The sequence below is a fragment of the Scomber japonicus genome, chromosome 18 (assembly GCF_027409825.1).
Source record: "Scomber japonicus isolate fScoJap1 chromosome 18, fScoJap1.pri, whole genome shotgun sequence".
NCBI classification, from domain to species: domain Eukaryota; kingdom Metazoa; phylum Chordata; class Actinopteri; order Scombriformes; family Scombridae; genus Scomber; species Scomber japonicus.
In genome coordinates, this window is record NC_070595.1 from 26,507,693 (window position 1) to 26,530,765 (window position 23,073).

At 41.9% G+C, this 23,073-nt stretch overlaps 1 protein-coding gene across 5 annotated transcripts in view; it reads left to right on the forward strand.

Annotated features, from left to right (window-relative positions):
- The window catches only part of LOC128378693 (protein shisa-6), a 101,475-nt gene extending 79,273 nt beyond the window's left edge, over positions 1–22,202 (forward strand). For 3 of the 5 annotated variants that reach the window (XM_053338266.1, XM_053338267.1, XM_053338268.1), the window contains 2 exons: positions 9,079–9,237; positions 21,592–22,202. In XM_053338266.1, the coding sequence (XP_053194241.1) occupies positions 9,079–9,237; positions 21,592–22,202 (770 nt within the window). Of the gene's footprint in view, positions 1–1,227; positions 1,291–4,488; positions 4,510–9,078; positions 9,238–21,591 lie in introns of all 5 variants that reach the window. The other 2 variants (XM_053338265.1, XM_053338264.1) reach the window with 2 other exon arrangements.
- Positions 22,203–23,073: the final 871 nt, after the last annotated feature.

The window sequence follows — 23,073 nt, forward strand, 5'->3', positions numbered from 1 at the left end:
TCATTTAAAAGCCATCTTAAATAAGAGATATGCTTTTTGTCACACTGTTGGATTTTAGTCAAAGTTCAGAGAGAGGCTGCATAAAGAGCCGCTATAAGATAAATAAGGAGGTTTTTTAAAATTGTAAATCATGCAAAGATATTCCAGTAAAGCCCCAGAATATAAATATAGAGCTGGAAATGTGTGAATGGTAAGTGCCCTTTAAAAAGGTAAAGAAGAAAAAAAAAAAGACTAACAGAAATAAATAGAAGTCATTTCAGGATGTAAGTGCAAGCGATGAATACTCAACTGAAGATTCATAATGTCAAAAATCAAGAGGGGTGTCTTATGTCTTCTTGAAGTGTGTTTCAACTCTAAATGTTTCCTCTTCGTGTTGAGTTTGGAGAATAATACCAGATCAACCTCACAGGTCACGAGTTAAAAGACAGATGGAAATATTCAGTATTTTAGGAGATGTATCGAGCAGCTGTAATACTTTTAAATGCCAATAGAGAAACATGAGAATCATTGTGTTGTGTTTGGTTCATAGACTGTATAAAAGAAATGGACGTAACATCCGTGACGTCACCCATTGGTTTGTGGACTGCTGCTGGGAAGCCAATAGTTTCGAATCTGGGCAGCGCCATCTTGAAAATTTCAGGTGCATGCCGGGAAAAAAAGAACACGGAATCTACTTATATGGGCATGAGGCGGGGTCATGGGCGGAGCGGGGAGGTTGCTATGGTTGCGAGGGCTGGATCTCGAGGACATTGGTCAATCAACCTGTCAATCACGACGTAGCCACACCCTAATGCATACCCTGCTTTATCGTCAGATATAAAATCAGGGAGGCCAAAATGTCCCAAATGAACATCATACTGCATTGAAGAAGGCTTTAAACTAGCGATTGAGACCATAAACACATTTTGAAAACGTTTACTGAGGTTAGAAATCAAGTGAGAAGTTGGTGAATTCTCCATTGACTTGTATAGAGACGGTCGCCCCCTGGTGGCCTTTTGGTAGAATGCAGTTCTAAGTTACTTCCGCATTGGCCTCATTTCAGAGGACCGGAACTCCCCACCTGGTTTGGTTTCACTATCATTTTTCTATGAATTGGGTGAACTGGCCTTGTGGCAAAAATACATGAACAGCTGTGAAATCTAATTTTTCTTTCTGTCAGTTGTATTTTAACATGTTGAAATTCAGGATTAACCTTTATTCTGTTTTTTTCTTTTTTTTTTACAATAGGAAACCACCACCATGACTATCAGCACAGCCACCTGGACCTGACTGCACTCACACCTAAAATGGGTAAGAAACAATGTCACTCTGTAAGCTTACAGTTAAAAAATGTGAATATTTGAATATATGCATGTCAGCAAAAGCAACCCACTATTATAACATCTTATAGTGCTAAAATAAAGGTCTGTGCAGGATAATTTAAGTTTAAACCAGATTTAATGCTGGCTATGAACCTGATTTGACTTCCCAAAATGAAAGTTTGCCATAGTACTATTTCAAATTACAAGGACAAAGTATGACTTTCACTGGGAAATTAAAATCTGAGGGAACTGATAAAGAAGTATTGCAAAAAAAAAAAAAAAACATAAAGCAAAAAGTGTATTATAATCAACGGATCATCTGTGCAGTTTGCTGAAGTTATTGAAAATCCAATTAACTGTTATTGCATCCCATCTATTTCTCCAAATGTGATTTTCTGTGAAAGGAGAGCAGCTTTTAGTGTGGAATTATTGAATGGTCCTGCATATAAATGGGAATGAAATAAGACACTGTGTAATTAAGGAGGGAATCTGTCTTAATTCTTCTATTTAAAAAAATTAAAAAACCTTTATATCAGGGGAGTCAAACTCATTTTCATTCAAGGGCCACATACAGTCCAATTTGATCTCATGTGGGCCGGATCATTAAAAGAAGGAGGAGAAGAAAGAGAATACAGGAAGGAAAGATGGAAGGAAGAGAAAATAAGACAAGAAGGAGGGAAGCAAGGAAAAGAAGACAGGGAGGAAGAAAGATAGGAAGGAAGGGAGGGAAGAAGGAAGGAAAAGAAGACAGGGGAAGAAAGGTAGGAAGGACAGATGGAAGGAAGGAAGGAAAGATGGAAGGAAGAAAGGGAACAAGGACAGATGGAAGGAAGGAAGGAATGAGGAAAGGAAAGAAGGAAGGAAAAGAAGATAGAGAGGAAGAAAGGTAGGAAGGACAAATGGAAGGAAGGAAGGAATGAAGGAGGAGAAGAAAGAATACAGGAAGGAAAGATGGAAGGAAGGAAGAAAAGATGGAAGGAAGGAAGGAATGAGGAAAGGGAAGACCGATGGAAGGGGAAAGAAGGAAGGAAAAGAAGATAGAGAGGAAGAAAGGGAACAAGGACAGACGGAAGGAAGGAAAAGAGGAAGAAGGAAACTGGGCCGGACTGGACCTCTCGGCGGGCCGGTTCTGGCCCACGGGCCTTATGTTTGACACCCCTGCTTTATATGATATTCTCAAAATTAGAAAAGACTGATGCTCTTTGTCAGCGTTTCCAGGTGAAAGCTAAAAGATTAAGAGTCCTTGAGTCATTATGCAAACTTTTTTTTTTAGTCACCATTAATGGAGCGCTGCGGTCTACATACTGCCTCTGCTCTTGTGTGTGCCTCTTTAAAAAAAAAAAAAAAGTGCAGCCTTTTCACTGGCAAATGGGTTTCAAAAGCAGCCCTACTTTCAGCACCAAATGAAACTCTTTAAAACAGCGCTTTTGAAGTCTGTTTAGCCTCTCTTGACGTAGATCGGAGCCGCTATGCATATTTCAAGAGTTGCCGGTTTGGACTTTGTGGCAACAGATCTTTCAAATGTTAGTTTTTTTCCTTCCTTCCTTCCTTCCATCTGTCCTTGTTCCCTTCCTTCCTTCCATCTTTCCTTCCTGTATTCTTTCTTCTCCTCCTTCATTCCTTCCTTCCTTCCTTCCTTCCTTCCTTCCATCTGTCCTTCCTACCTTTCTTCCTCTCTATCTTCTTTTCCTTCCTTCCATCGGTCTTCCCTTTCCTCATTCCTTCCTTCCTTCCTTCCTTCCTTCCATCTGTCCTTGTTCCCTTCCTTCCTTCCATCTTTCCTTCCTGTATTCTTTCTTCTCCTCCTTCATTCCTTCCTTCCTTCCTTCCTTCCTTCCTTCCATCTGTCCTTCCTACCTTTCTTCCTCTCTATCTTCTTTTCCTTCCTTCCATCGGTCTTCCCTTTCCTCATTCCTTCCTTCCTTCCTTCCTTCCTTCCATCTGTCCTTGTTCCCTTCCTTCCTTCCATCTTTCCTTCCTGTATTCTTTCTTCTCCTCCTTCATTCCTTCCTTCCTTCCATCTGTCCTTCCTACCTTTCTTCCTCTCTATCTTCTTTTCCTTCCTTCCATCGGTCTTCCCTTTCCTCATTCCTTCCTTCCTTCCATCTGTCCTTGTTCCCTTCCTTCCTTCCATCTTTCCTTCCTGTATTCTTTCTTCTCCTCCTTCATTCCTTCCTTCCTTCCATCTGTCCTTCCTACCTTTCTTCCTCTCTATCTTCTTTTCCTTCCTTCTTTCCTTCCATCGGTCTTCCCTTTCCTCATTCCTTCCTTCCTTCCTTCCTTCCTTCCATCTGTCCTTGTTCCCTTCCTTCCTTCCATCTTTCCTTCCTGTATTCTTTCTTCTCCTCCTTCATTCCTTCCTTCCTTCCATCTGTCCTTCCTACCTTTCTTCCTCTCTATCTTCTTTTCCTTCCTTCTTTCCTTCCATCGGTCTTCCCTTTCCTCATTCATTCCTTCCTTCCTTCCTTCCTTCCTTCCTTCCTTCCATCTGTCCTTGTTCCCTTCCTTCCTTCCATCTTTCCTTCCTGTATTCTTTCTTCTCCTCCTTCCTTCCTTCCTTCCTTCCATCTGTCCTTCCTACCTTTCTTCCTCTCTATCTTCTTTTCCTTCCTTCCTTCCATCGGTCTTCCCTTTCCTCATTCCTTCCTTCCTTCCTTCCTTCCATCTGTCCTTGTTCCCTTCCTTCCTTCCATCTTTCCTTCCTGTATTCTTTCTTCTCCTCCTTCATTCCTTCCTTCCTTCCTTCCTTCCATCTGTCCTTCCTACCTTTCTTCCTCTCTATCTTCTTTTCCTTCCTTCTTTCCTTCCATCGGTCTTCCCTTTCCTCATTCCTTCCTTCCTTCCTTCCTTCCTTCCATCTGTCCTTGTTCCCTTCCTTCCTTCCATCTTTCCTTCCTGTATTCTTTCTTCTCCTCCTTCATTCCTTCCTTCCTTCCATCTGTCCTTCCTACCTTTCTTCCTCTCTATCTTCTTTTCCTTCCTTCTTTCCTTCCATCGGTCTTCCCTTTCCTCATTCCTTCCTTATTATTTCAAGAGTTGCCGGTTTGGACTTTGTGGCAACAGATCTTTCAAATGTTAGTTTTTAGAGAGAGAGAGGGGGGGGGGGGCAGCGTCTGGTTTGGATGAAACGTTATACTGTTGCACATTGATTGTCATTGATCCTTTTTTTCTCACTTGGATTTGTTAGCCCACAGACAAATGAGATACGGTAAGTGATACACATGCACATGGTGGTTATGTGTATTTTATTTTTCTTGCCTTTATTATTCTTCATCTTTTTATTCCACATATATCATGTTAGAGATCTTATAGTTCTTTATCTGTAACTGCAACACTGGGGGTCATTTTTATTCTCCTTTTCTTTCTTTCTTTCTGTGTTTCTGTCTTTCTTTCTTTTCTTTTAACCCTTGTGTCGTCCTCCCGGGTTAAATTGACCCCGTCTTCTTTCCTTTTGATCCTTTCGTCTGTACTTCCTCCACCTCTCTTTCCACCCCTCCTTCTTTCCTTCCTTCCCTCCTTCCTCAGTCTGTCTTTCTCTCTTTCTTTCCTCTGTCCTTCTTTCCTACCTTCCTCCCTCCCTTCCTTCCTCCCTTCCTTCATTCCTTCCCTACTTCCTCCCTTCTTTCCTTCTTTCTTTCTTCCTTCCTTCCTTCCTTCCTTCCTCCCTCCCTTCCTTCCTTCTTCCTTCTTTCCTTTCCTCCCTTCCTCCCTCCTTTCCTTCCTTCTTCCCTCCTTCTTCCTTCCTCCCTCCCTCCCTTCCCCCCTCTCTTCCTTCCTTCCTCCCTTCCTTCCTTCCTCCCTCCCTTCCTGCCTTCCTCCCTCCCTCCCTCCCTCCCTTCCCCCCTCTCTTCCTTCCTTCCTCCCTCCCTTCCTGCCTTCCTCCCTCCCTCCCTTCCCCCCTCTCTTCCTTCCTTCCTCCCTCCCTTCCTGCCTTCCTCCCTTCCTTCCTTCCTCCCTCCCTCCCTTGACTCGAGGACAACAGGAGGGTTAAGCGCTTGTGTGTTTTTTGCAGTCACAAAACTTCACGCCGCTGCATTACATTACAATCCATGACCTTTAGTCTAATCTCTAAATCTTTTTCTTCACACATTATTTTCCTCCGTTTTCACTCCACCTAACCGGCTCTATCTCCCCCCCACACACACACACACACTCTTCCCAAAAGCCCCCCCCCCACCCCACCTACATCATGTGTTCCTTGGTTTTGTGTGTCCCTGTCCTCCTCTCTGCAGTAGTCGCCCAGTCCTATTTTTAAATCCGCCACCAGAGTCCCTGCCCCTGCATCACAGCCCCCCCCCCCACCACCCCCCACCCCCCACCCCCCTCCTGCCGAGCCTCCTGACCCATGACTGGGCGTCCCAAATACCGAAAGCCACAGGAGCTGCCACACAGTGCAGGGAGCCATAATGGTGCCACAGATATCACTGATACCCCAAACCCAATGGTTAAAGGCATTCCACACAAAGCGCTATAAATGTCAAGTGGAGCAGCTTAGACGACATTTAACAGATGCGGACCTCGGCTCGCTCAGAACGTGTGAAGACATACAAGCGCTGATTAGTAATCGTGTTGATGCTTAAAACCTGTCGACGTTCAGTAAATGATCATTTCTTGAAATAAACAAGGGGAGAAAGTCACCAAGACTCCTTCTGTAAAAACCTGGAAGTTAGCGTGGTGTTTGAAATTCAGTAGTGGATGAAATAGTTTCTGGCTTCCTTTAAACTTCTGTTTTAACCTTTGTGTCGTCCTCCCGGGTCAAATTGACCCCGTCTTTTTTGACTGTTCCTTCTTTCCTCCTTTCCTTCTTTCCTTCCCTTCCTTCCTTCCTTCCTTTCCTTCCTTCCTCCCTCCCTTCTTCTCTCTTTCTTTACTCCCTCCCTTTTCTGCCTTCTTTCCTTCCTTCCATCCCTCCCTCCCTTTCCTTCCTTCTTTACTTCCTTCCATCCCTCCCTCCTTTCCTTCCTTCTTCCTCCCTTCCTTCCTCCTTTCCTTCCTTCTTGCTCCCTCCCTTCCTCCTTTCCTTCCTTCTCCCTTCCTACCTTCCTTCCTTCCTTACTTCTCCCTTCCTTCCTTCCTTCCTTCCTCCTTACTTCCTTCCTTCCTTCCTCCCTTCCTTCTTTCCTTTCTTCCCTTACTTCCTTCCTCCCTCCCTTCCTTCCTTCTCCCTCCCTTCCTTGACTCGAGGACAACAGGAGGGTTAAACATTTATTATATATTTTACATGAAACGCAGGATAGAAAAAGCTAAAAAAAAAAGAAAGAAGTAGCTCTACTTTATTTGCAGCTGCCTCACAGATGCCTCCTGGTGGTTGTTCGTATGTACAGCTGCTGTCCTTCAGAGTGTTTTCAGGCTAATCCCAAAACATTAAACATGTAAAAGGAAGTTATGGGTAACGAGGTAGCAGAAACTCGTGCACACCTCCTAAATATTTATTTGTTTAAGTTTTGTTTCATACAAGCTGTAGTAGCTGAGTGGTTGATCCAACTTCCAGGTGGCAGTGTTGAAATAGTGCCACTGAATTGTACAACACTGCACTTAAAATCCTTACAAGTATAAAATAAAACAGCCATAACCCCTATTCATGTTTGCTTATGTGCAAACGGTGACACGTGTTTAAGCAAAGTGAGCTTTAGACTCAACAGAAGGATAGAAGTGAACCCAAATAAATGGGGAATTTGCTATGTGCACACAAATTGAACTTTTTTTTTCTCCAGCCCTTATAGAGCAACAAATATGTGCCAAATTTGCCAAGTGGTACGATGCAAATAAAAAACCTAATCCTAAAACCAATGGAGGAGGAAAAAAAGACGATATTTGGAGGAAAACAACAATCCTGACTTCTTTTTAAAGGTTTAAATCAGTCCAAAACAAACAGACATATGGAGTCATTCCCAGCACAGTGGGAGGACTGTATGTATTTGATGCTTGATCCAAATCAAAACAAACTGTCAGAAACTTGAATAAAAACAGGCAAAACTTATGGATTTAACTACTTGTGGGACCTCAGAGTAAAGATTTGTTGTTGGACCGTTGAATCAATTCTTTGATTGACGTAAAACTAATTGGCAACCACTTTGAAGTATTTATGAAGTAATTCTCGATTAACAGCTTCTCATATGTGAAAATGTAAAATGTGCTAGTAAACTCAACATTTTGGGTGTTTTTTGACTGTTGGTGAGATAAAAGAAGTAATAATATTTGTCATTTTTTACTATTTTCTGGCATTACATACACTGAAAAACACATTCTTAAAGAAAATAATTGTCAGACCTATTGATAATGAAACTATGACGACAACGCCTATGATGGATTAATACCTTATATGTACAGTTTGATGAAACACAATTTTAAAGCAAATAAAGCAAATTAAGCATCCTGTTGTCCCAGAGTCAAGGAAGGAGGGAAGGAAAGGAGGAAGGAAGGAAGGAAAGAAAGGAGGAAGGACAGAAGGAGAGAGGAAGGAAGGAAGAAAGGAAGGAAAGAAAGGAAGAAGGACAGAAGGAGAGAGGAAGGAAGGAAAGAAAGGAGGAAGGACAGAAGGAGAGAGGAAGGAAGGAAGGAAGGAAGGAAGGAAGGAAGGACAGGAGGAGAGAGGAAGGAAGGAAGAAAGGAAGGAAAGAAAAGAGGAAGGACAGAAGGAGAGAGGAAGGAAGGAAGGGAGGAAAGGAAAGGAAAACGAAGGAAGGAAGGAAGGAAGGAAGGAAGGGAGGAAAGAAGGACAGAAGGAAGGAAGGAAGGAAGAGAGGAAAGAAGGAAGGAGAGAGGAAGGAAGGACAGAAGGAACAGTCAAAACAGACAGGGTCAATTTGACCCGGGAGGACGACAGGAGTGTTAAGGAATGTGAAATCAGATCTTCACGACCAAACTACAAGATGGACGACCTGTCATAGCTGATGTTGTACTTCAGTTATTCAAATTGCGATTTTTTGAATAATCAAATTTCGTTGATTGCCAGTAAACCTTCGTTGATTCTGGAGCAAATGAACCAGTACCACTACATGACGTAAATATAGAAACATTAACAAGATGATTGGACCCAACATGGACCCCAGGAAGAGTAGCTGTTGCCTGGGTAACAGCTAATTAGGATCCAAATAAACTAAACTAAACTCTTTAGCCACAAATACCCCCAAAAACGAAAGGAAGGAAAGAAAGGAGGAAGGACAGATGGAGGGAGGGAGGGAGGGAGGAAGGAAGGAAGGAAGGAAGGAAGGAAGGAAGGAAGGAAGGAAGGAAGGAAGGAAGGAAGGAAAGGAAGAGAGGAAAAAAAGGGAGGAAAGGAGGAAAGGAGAAGGAAGGAAGGGAGGAAACAAGGACAGAAGGAAGGAAGGAAGAGAGGAAGGAAGGAAGGACAGAAGGAGAGAGGAAGGAAGGACAGAAGGAACAGCAAATGATCCAAATAATACCAGGATGTAAATATCGAAACATAAACAAGATGATTTTAACATGGACCCCAGGAAGAGTAGCTGTTGCCTGGGTAACAGCTAATTAGGATCCAAATAAACTAAACTAAACTCTTTAGCTGTAAATACCCCCAAAAACTGACGTGTGTCCACCAGACTGTTAATACTCACCTAAAACCTCTACAGTCCTGCTCAGCTTCTTTTCTCGCCCCACATCTCTCCGTCCTTCCCCTTCTTTCTATCCGCCTCCCCCTCTCTCTCTCTCTCTCTCTGTCTCTCTCTTTTTCTTCTCGTAAAGACTCCCAGTGTACAAAGTCATTGTTTTTGACTGTTCTGACTTTACACCGCACCGATTCCTCCCATGTCCCCTGTAGAGCGACCCCAGCGGATGAACAACATCCTGACCTCGGCCACGGAGCCCTACGACTTGTCGCTCTCCAGATCTTTCCAGAACCTCAGCCATCTGCCGCCCCCCTACGAGCTGGCCCTCAAGTCTGACTTAAGTAAATACTCCTCCTCTCTGCACAGATTAAGTAGGTGGTCCTTCATTCGTCCTTCGTCGCCGTGTTCTTTTTTTTTTTTGCCTGATGCACCAAAAAAAAAAAAAAAAAAAAAGACAGGGAATGACTTCACCCCTTGTGCCCTTGTGCATTTTAAAGGGTTGCCACATTCACTGCGTCTGGCCTGACGAAGCATCTTGAATGTCCATTACAGAGACATGCATCATGATAAGTATCTCCAGATGTTTGGTGGCTCATCATGCAGATTTAAATCCTCACTTTTTCACCTTTTGATGAAACACAATTTTAAAGCAAATGCACTATAAATTTAAACCGTCCTGTTGTCCTCGAGTCAAGGTAGGAAGGGAGGAGGAAGGAAGGAAAGGAGGGAGGAAGAAAGGAAGGGAGGGAGGAAGGAAGGAAGGAAGGAAGAGAGGGAGGGAGGAAAGAAGGACAGAAGGAAGGAAGGACAGAAGGACGGAAGGAAGGAAGGACAGAAGGAGAGAGGAAGGAAAGAAGGAGAGAGGAAGGAAGGAAGGGAGGGAGGAAGCAAGGGAGGAAGGAATGAAGGGAGGGAGGAAAGAAGGACAGAAGGAAGGAAGGAAGGGAGGAAGGAAGGAAAGAAGGAAGGAAAGAAGGACGGAAGGAAGGAAGGGAGGAAGGAAGGAAAGAAGGACGGAAGGAAGGAAGGAAAGAAGAACAGAAGGAAGGGAGGGAGGAAAGAAAGAAGGACAGAAGGAAAGACAGAAGGAAGGAAGGAAGGGAGGAAAGAAGGACAGAAGGAAGGACAGAAGGAGAGAGGAAGGAAGGAAGGACAGAGGAAGGAAGGAAGGAAGGGAGGGAGGAAAGAAGGAAGGAAGGAAGGGAGCAAAGAAGGAACAGTCAAAACAGACGGGGTCAATTTGACATTCACCGCATCTTGAATGTCCATTACAGAGACATGCATCATGATAAGTATCTCCAGATGTTTGGTGGCTCATCATGCAGATTTAAATCCTCACTTTTTCACCTTTTTTTTTTTTTTTTTAGGGAGGGGGGGAAATAAACTTCTTAAAATGCATGAGCCTCCACACACACACACACACACACACACACACACACACACACACACACACACACACACACACACACACACACTCATTCCCATCCACTCATCTATCGGCCTCATCCACTGACAACTAATTGGCGTGTAATTTGGCTCCATCTGTGGCCCATGTATGTTGCTAATGTCTCTTGATGACATATTAAGAGCCATTTTTGTTCAGCTGAATGGCATCTATACGCTAACAAGATGGCGCTTTAATGTCTCAGCGATGTTATAGTCCATTATCTTTTTTTCCGCCGTGACATTTTCAGTGCAATGATGATGATGATGATGATGATGATGTGTGAGCTGATGACCGTTGCATGCGTCGTATTCCCTATGATCACATGCATGTTTGGTGTTTATCCATCCAGGTTTTTATAGAAGCAAACAGGAAGTTGACCAATACTGGCTTTAAAGGAATAGTTTAACATTTATACATTTACTCAAGTACTGTACTGTTAAATTTAAAAGGTATTTGTATTTTTCATGAGTATTTTCATCCTGTTCTACTTCATTTTTCTACTCCGAGGGAAATATTGTACCTTTTACTTTATTTCATAGATATAGTTACTAGATAAGCTGCTTTTCAGATCAATATTTTATACATAAAACATATGATCTAGTTCATAAAATATGCATTGTTGTTGTAGATTAGGCCATTCAATAGTATAATGTACCTTGACAATATTAAAACATGGCTTAAATGTACTTAATTAATCAATTTCAATACTCAACACACTAAATTGGGCCATTTTTCATGAGTTCTTTTTACTTTTGATACTTTTCGGTACATTTTGCTAACACTACTTACGTACTTTTACTCTTAAAATTGAGATTTTTCATGCAGGACCTTTACTTGTAATTGAGTTTTTTTCATTGTGGCATCCATACTTCGTTCACCAATGGGTTACTATGGAGCTACTGCTAGCAGCTCGTTAGCTTAGCTTAGCATAAAGACTTATAACAAGGGCAAACAGCTAGCCTGGCTCTGTCCAAAGGTAACAAAATTAGTCTGGCAGCACCTCTAAAGCTCACTAATATACAGGTTATATCTCATTTGTTTAATAATTATAAAAATCAAAGTTTAAAAGTGACATTTGGTTTTCATAGAGGGTTAGCTGGGAGACTTCCTGGTGTCTTAGTCGTCACTGTAAGGTTGCCAGGCAACTAGCAAGTGATGCGTACAAGAACCCGTCCGACACATAAAACCCCGAAAAATCATAATTTGGCACTTTCTCACTTTGGCAAATAAGCATAACCCCCCCCCCCCCCCAAAAAAAAAAAAAAAAAAAGTTGAGCTATTCCTTTAAAGATGAAAAGAGTTAATATAAATCTTCGTCAAGCCTGCACGGTGGTGACGCATGTTTTTTTACAAGGTATCACCACAATACAGAAAAGGTTTAAATGCAGACTGTTTGAATTTATTGTAACAAATATAAAATACTAATTAGGTTTCTTCACAAGGTTATCAACACAAGTGTGGAAAGTCCTCCAGCTTTATTCCAAAGGAGCTTTTTAAATTCAGCTTTCAAAGAGAAATGTTTTCCTACTTTTGCACACATTTGGCATTATTTCTGGAGACAGATTGAATAGATGAAATGATGAAATGATAAGTGAAGTATGTGAAAGGTGATCAGTAATAGATGCAGAAGGCCTGATGATGTGTTGAAACCTTGTCACACAATAAGTGGAGCGAAAGCATGTAACAGAAGATATTGAAGGAAAGTTTTATATCTTTAATGTGAATGTTCTGTTAAGGTAATACCGAGGTGGATAAAAAGCAGAATTCAAAGTGTAATATTTTTTTTATATCTCTTCTCATTTAAAATGAGGAAGGGAGGAGGAAGGAAGGAAAGGAGGGAGAAAGGAAGGGAGGGAGGAAGGAAGGAAGGAAGAAAGGAAGGAAGGACAGAAGGAGAGAGGAAGGAAGGACAGAAGAAAGGAAGGAAGGGCAGAAGGAGAGAGGAAGGAAGGAAGGAAGGGAGGGAGGGAGGGAGGAAAGAAGGACAGAAGGAAGGACAGAAGGAGAGAGGAAGGAAGGAAGGACAGAAGGAGAGAGGAAGGAAGGAAGGAAGGACAGAAGGAGAGAGGAAGGAAGGAAGGAAGAACAGAGGAAGGAATTTAGGAGAGAAGGAAGGAAGGAAGGGAGGAAGGAAAGAAAGGAATAAGGACAAAAAGAGGAAGGAATTTAGGAGAGAAGCAAGGGAGGAAGAAGAGGAGGAAGGAAAGGAAGGAAGGAAGGAAGGACAGAAGGAGAGAGGAAGGAAGGAAGGAAGGACAGAAGGAGAGAGGAAGGAAGGAAGGAAGGAAGGAAGGGAGGAAGGAAGGAAGGACAGAAAGAGAGAGGAAGGAAGGAAGGAAGGAAGGAAGGACAGAATGAGAGAGGAAGGAAGGAAGGAAGAACAGAGGAAGGAATTTAGGAGAGAAGGAAGGAAGGAAGGAAGGAAAGAAAGGAATAAGGACGAAAAGAGGAAGGAATTTAGGAGAGAAGCAAGGGAGGAAGGAAAGGAGGAAGGAAGGAAGGAAAGAAGGACAGAAGGAAGGACAGAAGGAGAGAGGAAGGAAGGAAGGAAGGAAGGAGGGGAGGGAGGAATGAAGGAAGGGAGGAAAGAAGGACAGAAGGAGAGAGGAAGGAAGGAAGGAGGGGAGGGAGGTATGAAGGAAGGGAGGAAAGAAGGACAGAAGGAGAGAGGAAGCATGTAACAGAAGATATTGAAGGAAACTTTTATATCTTTAATGTGAATGTTCTGTTAAGATAATACTGAGGTGGATAAAAAGCAGAATTCAAAGTGTAATATTTTTTTTTATATCTTCTCTTATTTAAAATGAGGAAGGAAGGAAAGGAGGGAGGAAGGAAAGGAGGGAGGAAGGAAAGGAGGGAGAAAGGAAGGGAGGGAGGGAGGGAGGGAGGAAGGAAGGAAGAAAGGAAGGAAGGACAGAAGAAAGGAAGGAAGGACAGAAGGAGAGAGAAAGGAAGGAAGGAAGGAAGGAAGGGAGGGAGGGAGGGAGGAAAGAAGGACAGAAGGAGAGAGGAAGGAAGGACGGAAGGTACGAAGGAAGGAAGGAAAGAAGGACAGAAGGAGAGAGGAAGGAAGGAAGGAAGGAATTTAGGAGAGAAGCAAGGGAGGAAGGAAAGGAGGAAGGAAAGGAAGGAAGAAAGGGAGGAAGGAAGGAAGGAAAGACGGACAGAAGGAGAGAGGAAGGAAGGAAGGAAGGAAGGAGGGGAGGGAGGAATGAAGGAAGGGAGGAAAGAAGGACAGAAGGAGAGAGGAAGGAAGGAAGGAGGGGAGGGAGGAATGAAGGAAGGGAGGAAAGAAGGACAGAAGGAGAGAGGAAGGAAGGAAGGAGGGGAGGGAGGAATGAAGGAAGGGAGGAAAGAAGGACAGAAGGAGAGAGGAAGGAAGGAAGGAGGGGAGGGAGGAATGAAGGAAGGGAGGAAAGAAGGACAGAAGGAGAGAGGAAGCATGTAACAGAAGATATTGAAGGAAACTTTTATATCTTTAATGTGAATGTTCTGTTAAGATAATACTGAGGTGGATAAAAAGCAGAATTCAAAGCGTAATATTTTTTTATATCTTCTCTTATTTAAAATGATGTAGAGCTCTAGAGGATTTTACAAACACAGTTCAAATAAAACCTTTAAGGTATAAAAATACTTTTACAAAATCTAACATTCTCAGCTGAGTACTACTCTCACTTTAGATCCTGAATCCATCCATTTTTTATGCGTCAGGTTTTTGGGGTTTTTGAGATTAACTGCTTTTTAAATGATTACTTTTGGAGCAATGTGATCACCGGAGAAAGTGTGAATAAAAAAAATCCTTTAAATCAGCGAACTAATCAAACAGCACATTTTCACCCTACTCCAGGGGTGTCAAACATGCGGCCCGTGGGCCAGATCCGGCCCGCCGAGGGGTCCAATCCGGCCCATTTTCCTTCCTGTGTTCTTTTCCTTCCTACCTTCCTTTATCCTTTATTTGTTCCTTCCTTCCTTCCATCTGTCCTTCCTACCTTCCTTTTATCCTTTCTTTGTTCCTTCCTTCCTTTCTTCCTTCCATCTGTCCTTCCTTCCTTTATTCCTTCTGTCCTTCCTCCCTTTCTTCCTTCTGTCCTTCCATCCATCTGTCCTTCCTCTCTTTCTTCGTTCCTTCCTTCCTTCCATCTGTCCTTCCTACCTTCCTATTTTCCTTTCTTTGTTCCTTCCTTCCTTTCTTCTTTCCATCTGTCCTTCCTACCTTCCTTTTATCCTTTCTTTGTTCCTTCCTTCCTTTCATCCGTCCTTCCTACCTTCCTATTTTCCTTTCTTTGTTCCTTCCTTCCTTTCGTCCTTCCTTTTATCCTTTCTTTGTTCCTTCCTTCCTTCCTTTTATCCTTTCTTTGTTCCTTCCTTCCTTTCGTCCTTCCTTTTATCCTTTCTTTGTTCCTTCCTTCCTTTCTTCTTTCCATCTGTCCTTCCTACCTTCCTTTTATCCTTTCTTTGTTCCTTCCTTCCTTTCATCTGTCCTTCCTACCTTCCTATTTTCCTTCCTTCCTTCCTTTATTCCTTCCATCTGTCCTTCCTCCCTTTATTCCTTCTGTCATTCCTCCCTTCCTTCCTTTCTTCCTTCCTTCCATCTGTCCTTCCTACCTTCCTTTTATTCTTTCTTTGTTCCTTCCTTCCTTTCTTTCTTCTATCTGTCCTTCCTCCCTTTATTCCTTCTGTCCTTCCATCCATCTGTCCTTCCTCTCTTTCTTCCTTCCTTCTATCTGTCTTTCCTACCTTTCTTCCCTCCTTCCCTTTGCCTGTCTTTCCTTCCTTCCCTTCTTATTTCCTTCCTTTCTTTCTTCCTTCCTTCCTTCTTTCCCTCCATCTTTTTAATGATCCGGCCCACATGAGATCAAATTGGTCTGTATGTGGCCCTTGAATGAAAATATTTTACATACATACTTTACATTTTCAAATAAACAGATGCTGAATATGTGTTTGTAAGCTTTCCATCATGTTGCCTATTTGTCAGTCGAGTGATTTAAACACTACACTGGAAACATGCTGCATGCTTGTATTGTGTGGCGACTTATCACATTTACCACATTTGTTGACAGTAAATCTTTATGGGGAAAAAAGGAGAATTTTTAGAGGCTGATTTTTACACTTATTCAGACTACTTGTGTATTATTTGTAGGAGCGGTTGTACTGAACACAGGTGACTGCACCATTCATTCCCACTGAACATTAAGAGAAGTTATCATAAATGTGTCATTGCTCCTTTTTTCACAGTGTAGGATAGCGCGATAGAAAAACATGCGTCGGCGCAATCTTCTCTCAACGCAATTCAACATTCTTCTTTTTTTTTTTGCCTTTTCTCTCCCTTATCAACTCGGGGCTTTGCTCTTATCTCACTGGAGCCTTGTACACACACAGAAAAATCACAGAGATGAATCACGCTGAACTACAAAGAAGCTTTTCAGTTTTGAGACAGGAGCCCTGCAGAATTTGTTAAACAAGCAAGCAAAGTCCTCCCTTGAAGAAAGCCCTTCCACTTAGAGACAAAAAAAAAAAGGTTCAAGCATGAGTAAGGTCTTTGGAAACAAGCCTAAAAGTAATATAATTAGTGGCTATTTTAATTAAAGCATCTGGAGAGAGATGATGATTACTAAATTAAATTAGTATGGTTTATTTGCAATGTTAAATGTATGTGTGTGTGTGTGTGTGTGTGTGTGGCTCCTCTTTCATCCCGCTTGTCCTTCAGTGATATCAATAAGTCCAGTCTAAAAAAAATAAAAAAAAACCTGTGCTCAGCTCCTCGAAGGATGCTGCAAAAAAAAAGGAGGAAACAAATCTTCTTTGGCTCTGTTGTCTTTCACCTTAATCACCCTAAAAAGGGATTAAACCACTTTTCACTTTTCAGGACAAACAAGGCACTTTAATCCTCCCAAAAAAAAAAAAAAATGTAAAAAGTAAATGAAATTGCTGCCCCTCCACCTTTTGATTTCACCGCTTCTGCTCCCCAACCTCTCTAAAGATCACTTTATAATTGATGTTCCTCCAGTTTCACAAGTGTTAGTGCATTATATGATTACAGTCTTCTTTGCTCTGTGCTGCCTATCGTGATCAATAGCTGACACGTAAATATACTGGCTATATTGAATCTAATCTAGCAGAGTGGGAGCTGGGGTTTAATTAGCCGTTGTTAGCAATTTCCTGTGTTTGTAGCTCCACTTCACGTTTGGGACCCTTCAACCTCTCGCAATCATGTTAATTGTTAAGTGCTGCGTTTTATCAGCACGGCAGAGTTTTAGGATCAAGCAATATGCATCGCCCCTGTCTTAAATCATTCCAGTCACTTAAAGTGTAAATAGTGTACACACACATATAAAAAGCGGGCTTTAAATCAAACGGCAAGGGAAGGGAAGTACTAGAGGAAGAGGACGTGATGTAATTACTGAGCACAGAAAGCTTCTATTGAAATTATTATTACCATAAATTCTCAGATAGTGGTCAATCCCTTTAAAATATCTCAGCTGTAGAGAGAAGCAGGCTTTTATATGAAACAGGCTTATATTAGAGACAGGCTTTTATATGAAACAGGCTTATATTAGAGGCAGGCTTTTATATGAAACAGGCTTATATTAGAGACAGGCTTTTATTTCTTATTTCTCACTTTTGACTATGTTTTATGATATTTAAGTAAGAAGCCTGCCTATCTTTTTTGTGGTTGAGGCTGTTTGCTGTTAATGCAAAATCACTTTCTCCATGTTTAGCAGTATAACCTCAATTTCTACAGCAGTAATTCCTTCAGTGCAACAACAGAAGTCGCTGCGAGCTGCACGTCTATTAGAAGAAATACTGGTTTTGGGGCAGTCGGACTAGAAAATTGCTTCTTATTCATGCCTTCGTGGAATGAGACAGGATGCATTAGCTTCCAGTCTCTTTGCACATTTATATATTGACTCTCAAGCTACTTTTAGAGATGGGAACGACTGACATCTATGTATTGCATTCACAACTTTCCTGTTTTTCCCATCTGAACAGCTGCAAAGTCCTAAGGTGCCTCCGAAAAAGTCGACAAACTATGACAATACCATCAATAACTTAAAGACAGGAGTATCTCTCAGTGTCTTAAACTCAAAATAAAGTAAAACTGGATTAAGCTAAACAAGCATGTTTGCTTCCATTATAATCGAGATCTCAAGAAGGGAATGAAAGCATCTGTTGTTTTACATTTTTTTTTAAATCTCGTCAATTCAGAAAAACTTGCTGATTAAATTCGGGGGGGGGGGGTTTCAAGTGAATGCAATATGCTCCAGTAGTCATCTCATACAGGAAATGTTGTAAGTTTATATTGTTGTTTTATAGCTGTGCAGTAAAATAATACAAGAAGCAGAGAAGGAAAGCTTGTAGTGAGTGTAAGGACAGTGTAAGAGAATAATGACTGGCTGTATAATTAACAACTTTGGCCGAACTTTTGTTGTTAGCACACTAGCAATACTAAGTCCCACACTTCCTGCCATTACCTGTCCCTCCTCTGCTTAGCCACACCATGCTAGTTCATTTTTTATCAGATGGTTTTTCGGTCTGACTGCAGCTTTACACCAACTCACAAAAACATCAGAGTAGAAGCAATTTGAATTGATCGGTAAATGGAAACAGTACTTTTAATAAAAAGAGAGATTCAGAGCAGCCGAGTGGCGAGTATGACATTACTCCGTTGATGCACTCATAGATGATAGATACTTTATTTGTCCCTGTGGGGAAATTGGGTTTGGTTTGATGGCAACAATACCAATGAAGGAGGCCTTATGTTCGTCTTAAGTCTTTATCATTCTGTCTCTGTAGATGCATTCAATACTTGGTAATGTAATAGTTCACTGGCCATTGTTACAGTTTTTCTGTGCCACAGTTAGCGTTGCCAAAACAGCAGATGATACAAACCGATTAAAGCACTTATAATAAAAGCACAGTGAAACATTAGGAACATTTTGTTGTGGACGTTAAAAGATAAGCAATTCCTTTAGAAAGCAGAAAGCTTATTCTTGACTGTGTCTTAGTGCTCATGAGGTCAGTCGACAGGTCCCATTTAAGCTCGAGCACGGTGCCAAAGGTACTTGTAATCCGTGATAGATTGTATTGGCTCCCTCATTGATAAAAGTAGGGTTAGAGGATGGCAGCTTTCTAAAAAAATCAATGGACATTTTGTTTGTTTAAGAGGTGGTTAAGAGAAAGTTTGAGTTCTCACACCAATTTAGGAGGTAACTTATAGGAGGCTCAATAAAACTGTATCATCTACGTATGTAATAAAGTGCCTATTAAGGAAAGTGCTACTGCAAGAGTTGATGTATGAAATAAACAATACAAATGATAAGTGGTCATTTTGTAAGAGAGTGATGTACCTACTCTTACCTGCTGGGTTCTAAAGCTAAATACAAAATCAACAATCCCTGACATTGAGGCAGCTGCAGCAACTTTATCTACTATAATACTGGGTTGAATAGTGTTAAAAGTGGTCCAAAAAAAATTAAATCTTAGAGAAGAGTGCAATAGAGTCAGAATTGCATCTTCAACCCTTCTTTTAGAGGCTTGATGAGCAAATTGGAAGAGATCTGTGAGGTGCTGTGTTGATAAAATATACCTCTTCACGACCAGCGATGTCAGTGGTTCTGCAAGTTTTCGGCACAGGTACAACTGTAGATGTTTTCCTTATAGTAGGGAAAGAGGACCTAAAAATGATAGTAAAGACTGATGCTAGCTGTTCAGCACATTGCTTTAAAACACTTGCACAAATACTGTCATGGCCTGGGCTTTTTTTGGAGATTACAGCCTCTAAAAAGGTGAAGATGGAGGAGTGAGGGCATTATAGTGGCAGCCTCAGCACTGTAACCTCTCTCTTATCTTTTGTTTGTAGCTGTACATGTCCAGCAATATTTGTCTTTTTGCCTCTGTCCTTTCTGTAAATTATCCAAAGTTATCATTCGGATACACCTTAAACGTCTTAGTAGGTATCACAGAAATTGATATAAGCTGATCATTAGTATCAGGGCTATTAAAGATCTCCCATAATGTGTAGTCGAACATCCCTGCAGTGCTGTTATGCTGTCGTTGGTCCACCTTTAACTTCCTGTGACCCTGCGTTAAATTTTGGGTTTACTGGACCTTACACTTCATTCTGCTTAACGCTGACCTGTTGACCTCATTCTTAAACACCTTTTTCTGCCACCTAGTGGTAGCAAAAGCTCATTACAGTGTAAAAATCGGTGCAAACGAGGCAGGCATCTTGGCCGAGTCAATCAACAGCAGATAAAAGTAGATTTTTATGGTTGAAACTTTTTCCCTTCTTCAAAAACCCGAACTTCCAGTTAAAAGACAATGGTTAGTTTTTGCACTTATCAGGTCCTAATCCCAAATCTCTAGGAGAAATTCAAAATGCATACCAAACAAAAGCTCAAGTCTCAGGAGGTTAACAGATAGACAGTCTTAGTGATTGCCAAGACACAGGTGCTCCAATACTTGTGCAGACAGCGGGTATTGGCAGACAGCTTGTTGGCTGCTTTCAGGGACTGTTGCATTAATGAGCAGGGTAGTTGGCATGGGGGAGTTTGTCTATTTTTCAGCCACAAATACCGACCTTACATCTATGTTTTTGCTTCATCCATGTCGGACCTGTCTTCTAATTTCGTCTAAGACTGCTTGATATTGAGTCTACACTGGTGGAATAGTCCAGAGATATGTGATTGCATCCCACAGCAAGGATTATCCACTGTATTGGATTTCAAAGGCTGCACCGCCAGCAACATAGCGGTGATTGTGACAATCACCACAGACAGTCCAATCATGCACCATAAAGTGAAATCTATAATTGCTGCTTCAGTGCAAAATGAGATGTGCAGTAAAAAAAAAAAAACAATCAAATCACACAAACAACACAATAAAACACACACATACCGAGTCTGAAACAGCTACAGTAGCAGCAATGCGGAATAAGTGCAGTGAAAATGTGCATTAAGCAGAATTTACCATTTGAGCCATTACACTACCAGTAATCCCATCCAGCCTTATCGTTTCTTCCTGGCCTTTATTTGTTCAAGCCGGCTTTATTTGACACTGAGCGATTATTTCAGTATCAGCTTTTATTTGAGAATGTATGGTGTTATAATCTATTCCTGCCACATTAGCATTTGAGTCTATAATCACCACAGATCTCTTGCAGTGGCTGGATACTCAAGTTTGACCTATTAATGTAGCTGTGGGCCACGGCTTGTCGATTGTCTGTATACTCGTAGCCTCTGGTTGAGTTTGGTTGACATTTTCTGCCATAATGTCACAACTAAACTAACCCTTTAGGGAAAAGTGCTGGAGCACATCGCCACAGGCCAAAGTTTGGCCCCGGTCATTAGAAATGCACAAAGCAGAGGAGATGAAACCCCTCATGGAGGGACAGTAAGGTGACATTCTGCATCCAGGCACGACATCTCTCCCAATGAGACGAGCATCCAGACAAACAATTCCCATCGTCCCTTTTCTCCACAACTCAGTGAAGCATGGTATGGTCCTAAAACGGCCATTTGACCTCTGTGTTCTGCTATAATTAACTACTGCAGAGGTAACGACCCCTCAGCCGCCACACTTTATCAGAGAGCTTCCATGGCAGCGTCCCCCTGTGTGCCAGAGCTGCCAAAAACAGGTAGATAAAAGTCTGCTGAGAGCTGATTGCTGCCTGTGGTTAATGCAGCCGTAATGACTTTACCATTAGGAGCACGTGTGCACACAGCGGAGAGACAAACCTGCTTTCTGGGAGATGAATTAAACAACTGGTTGCCCATTCAGGCACCACTAGCGCATGAACTGTTGAGGACTGCTGCATGCTGATGAGTTCTCTCTGCACTGAAGGACATCTGCACTGATGAGAGTCTGGTTTTGTCCTGTTTCACAACAGTTTGAATAGGACTCTCCAACTCTTGTGTTGATAATAATTATTACCAGACAGAAATGTCTGGTAATGGAGATGAAAATGTCAACATTGTCATTCCTCTTGTTTAATTGCTCTTATTTAGTCTTTGTGATGACATTTAAGGACAACTTTATATTTAACTCATTAACCTGGTTCTGAGGTTGACACTTGCAAATGTCATAAAAGAAAAAAGTTAATTAGCAAATTAGTAGCTTAATGCATTGGAGCCTCTTACACTTGCAGTCTAATCTAATCTATTGTTATTCTAGGAAATGACTAACCATAGAAGAATAGAAAGGTTAAAAGAGACTTAGCATTGAAAAAAAAACCCTCTATATTATTCAAGTATTCATGGATGTGTTTCTTTCTCCTCAGGTGATAAGGACATGGATGAATACTACACAAGAAAGCATCACCATCATGACTTTGGCGGCCGGGGACCGACACACATGGTGAAGCTGAATGCAGAGCCTCCGCAACACCAGCAACACCAGCAGCGTCAGCGTCCCCATCGCGTCCAGAGGGCCATGTCCCAAGATCATGTCCTGTCTCCTCCCAGGACGCCTCGTCGCGGAGACTACGGCCTGTCTTCGTACGGCGTCATGGCAGCTGCTGCATACGGGAGCAGCCGCCACCTGTCAGAGGAGCAGCTACTGTCAGCGGACCGCCTCCACTCCCAGGATCCTTTGCTGTCCCCGGCCATGCGGCGTGACAAGTTCCGGGAGAAGGCGATGGCACGGGCGATGTCTCACGCCGACATGCTGATGCCCACAACGCCTGTCGTGGATCGCCACAAGATGACGAAGATGCACTCTCAACCCAGTGCCTCTAACGACTCCTACAACACGCTGACGGTCAACCACGCGTCCACGTCTAAGAGGCAGGCGTTTGCCTCCCGACGAACACACACGGTGGACCACCTACAGTACATTCCCGGCCACCACCACACATACCGCACTGCCAGTAAGAACGAGGTAACTGTTTAACTGCAGAGCGGCGGCTGGAGCGACATCAACATAAAAATCTCCGAAATCAGCAAGTTTCTTCAGCAGAGGTCTTCTTGTTGTCTACTTGTTTTGAAAAAAAAACAAAAAAAACCAACCTCCTACATTAAAACACTTCCTGCTTTTTAGCACAAGCTTCCTGTGTCATCCAGATTTTGGGTAACTAGAATCAACACTGGCAAAGACATTTCTCTCTTAGAGCATCATAAGGGCTTTGCGCGTTGACACAAAGAGGGATCCTTCATGTCAGATGTTTGACAGCGTGAAGAAAATATTTTTTAAACCGGACATGGGACTGAAAGAGAATTGTATTAACTTTATAAATATATAAATATACTATATTTACTATTTGTATTTTCAGTCCTTGTTATAGCTTTAGAGATTCTCATTGAACGTGACTGATGTAAGCACTTCAAGTGGTGCCTCTTAAATTTGTCCCATTTCAACGATGAAGTGGATTTGTGGGTTAAAAAGCACAATTAATGACTTCCCTGTTTTGGTTTATTTTACTCTTCTTCTTTGATAAATGGCCAGAACATATCAGCTTATTAGTGAAAACAGAGGCTATTTCTGTTGCATACAATAGATGATTGTAAATAGGCTATATTAGCAGCATTAAAACAAGAAAAGCTGGCCCTTTGGCATTATTGTTTTTTCTTTATTTTAGTTTTTTTCCTCCCACCTGGAATCTATCATGGATTCTCAATTAATAGTTTTAACTTTAGATAAGGCAGAGTTCCCAAATTGATATTATTTCCACAGATGTCTCGAAAACACGTGGATATAATATGTATATGGGGAGTTTTTTCTTTTCTTTTCTAACTGTGCTTGTAGCATAGAACGAGTGTGTATG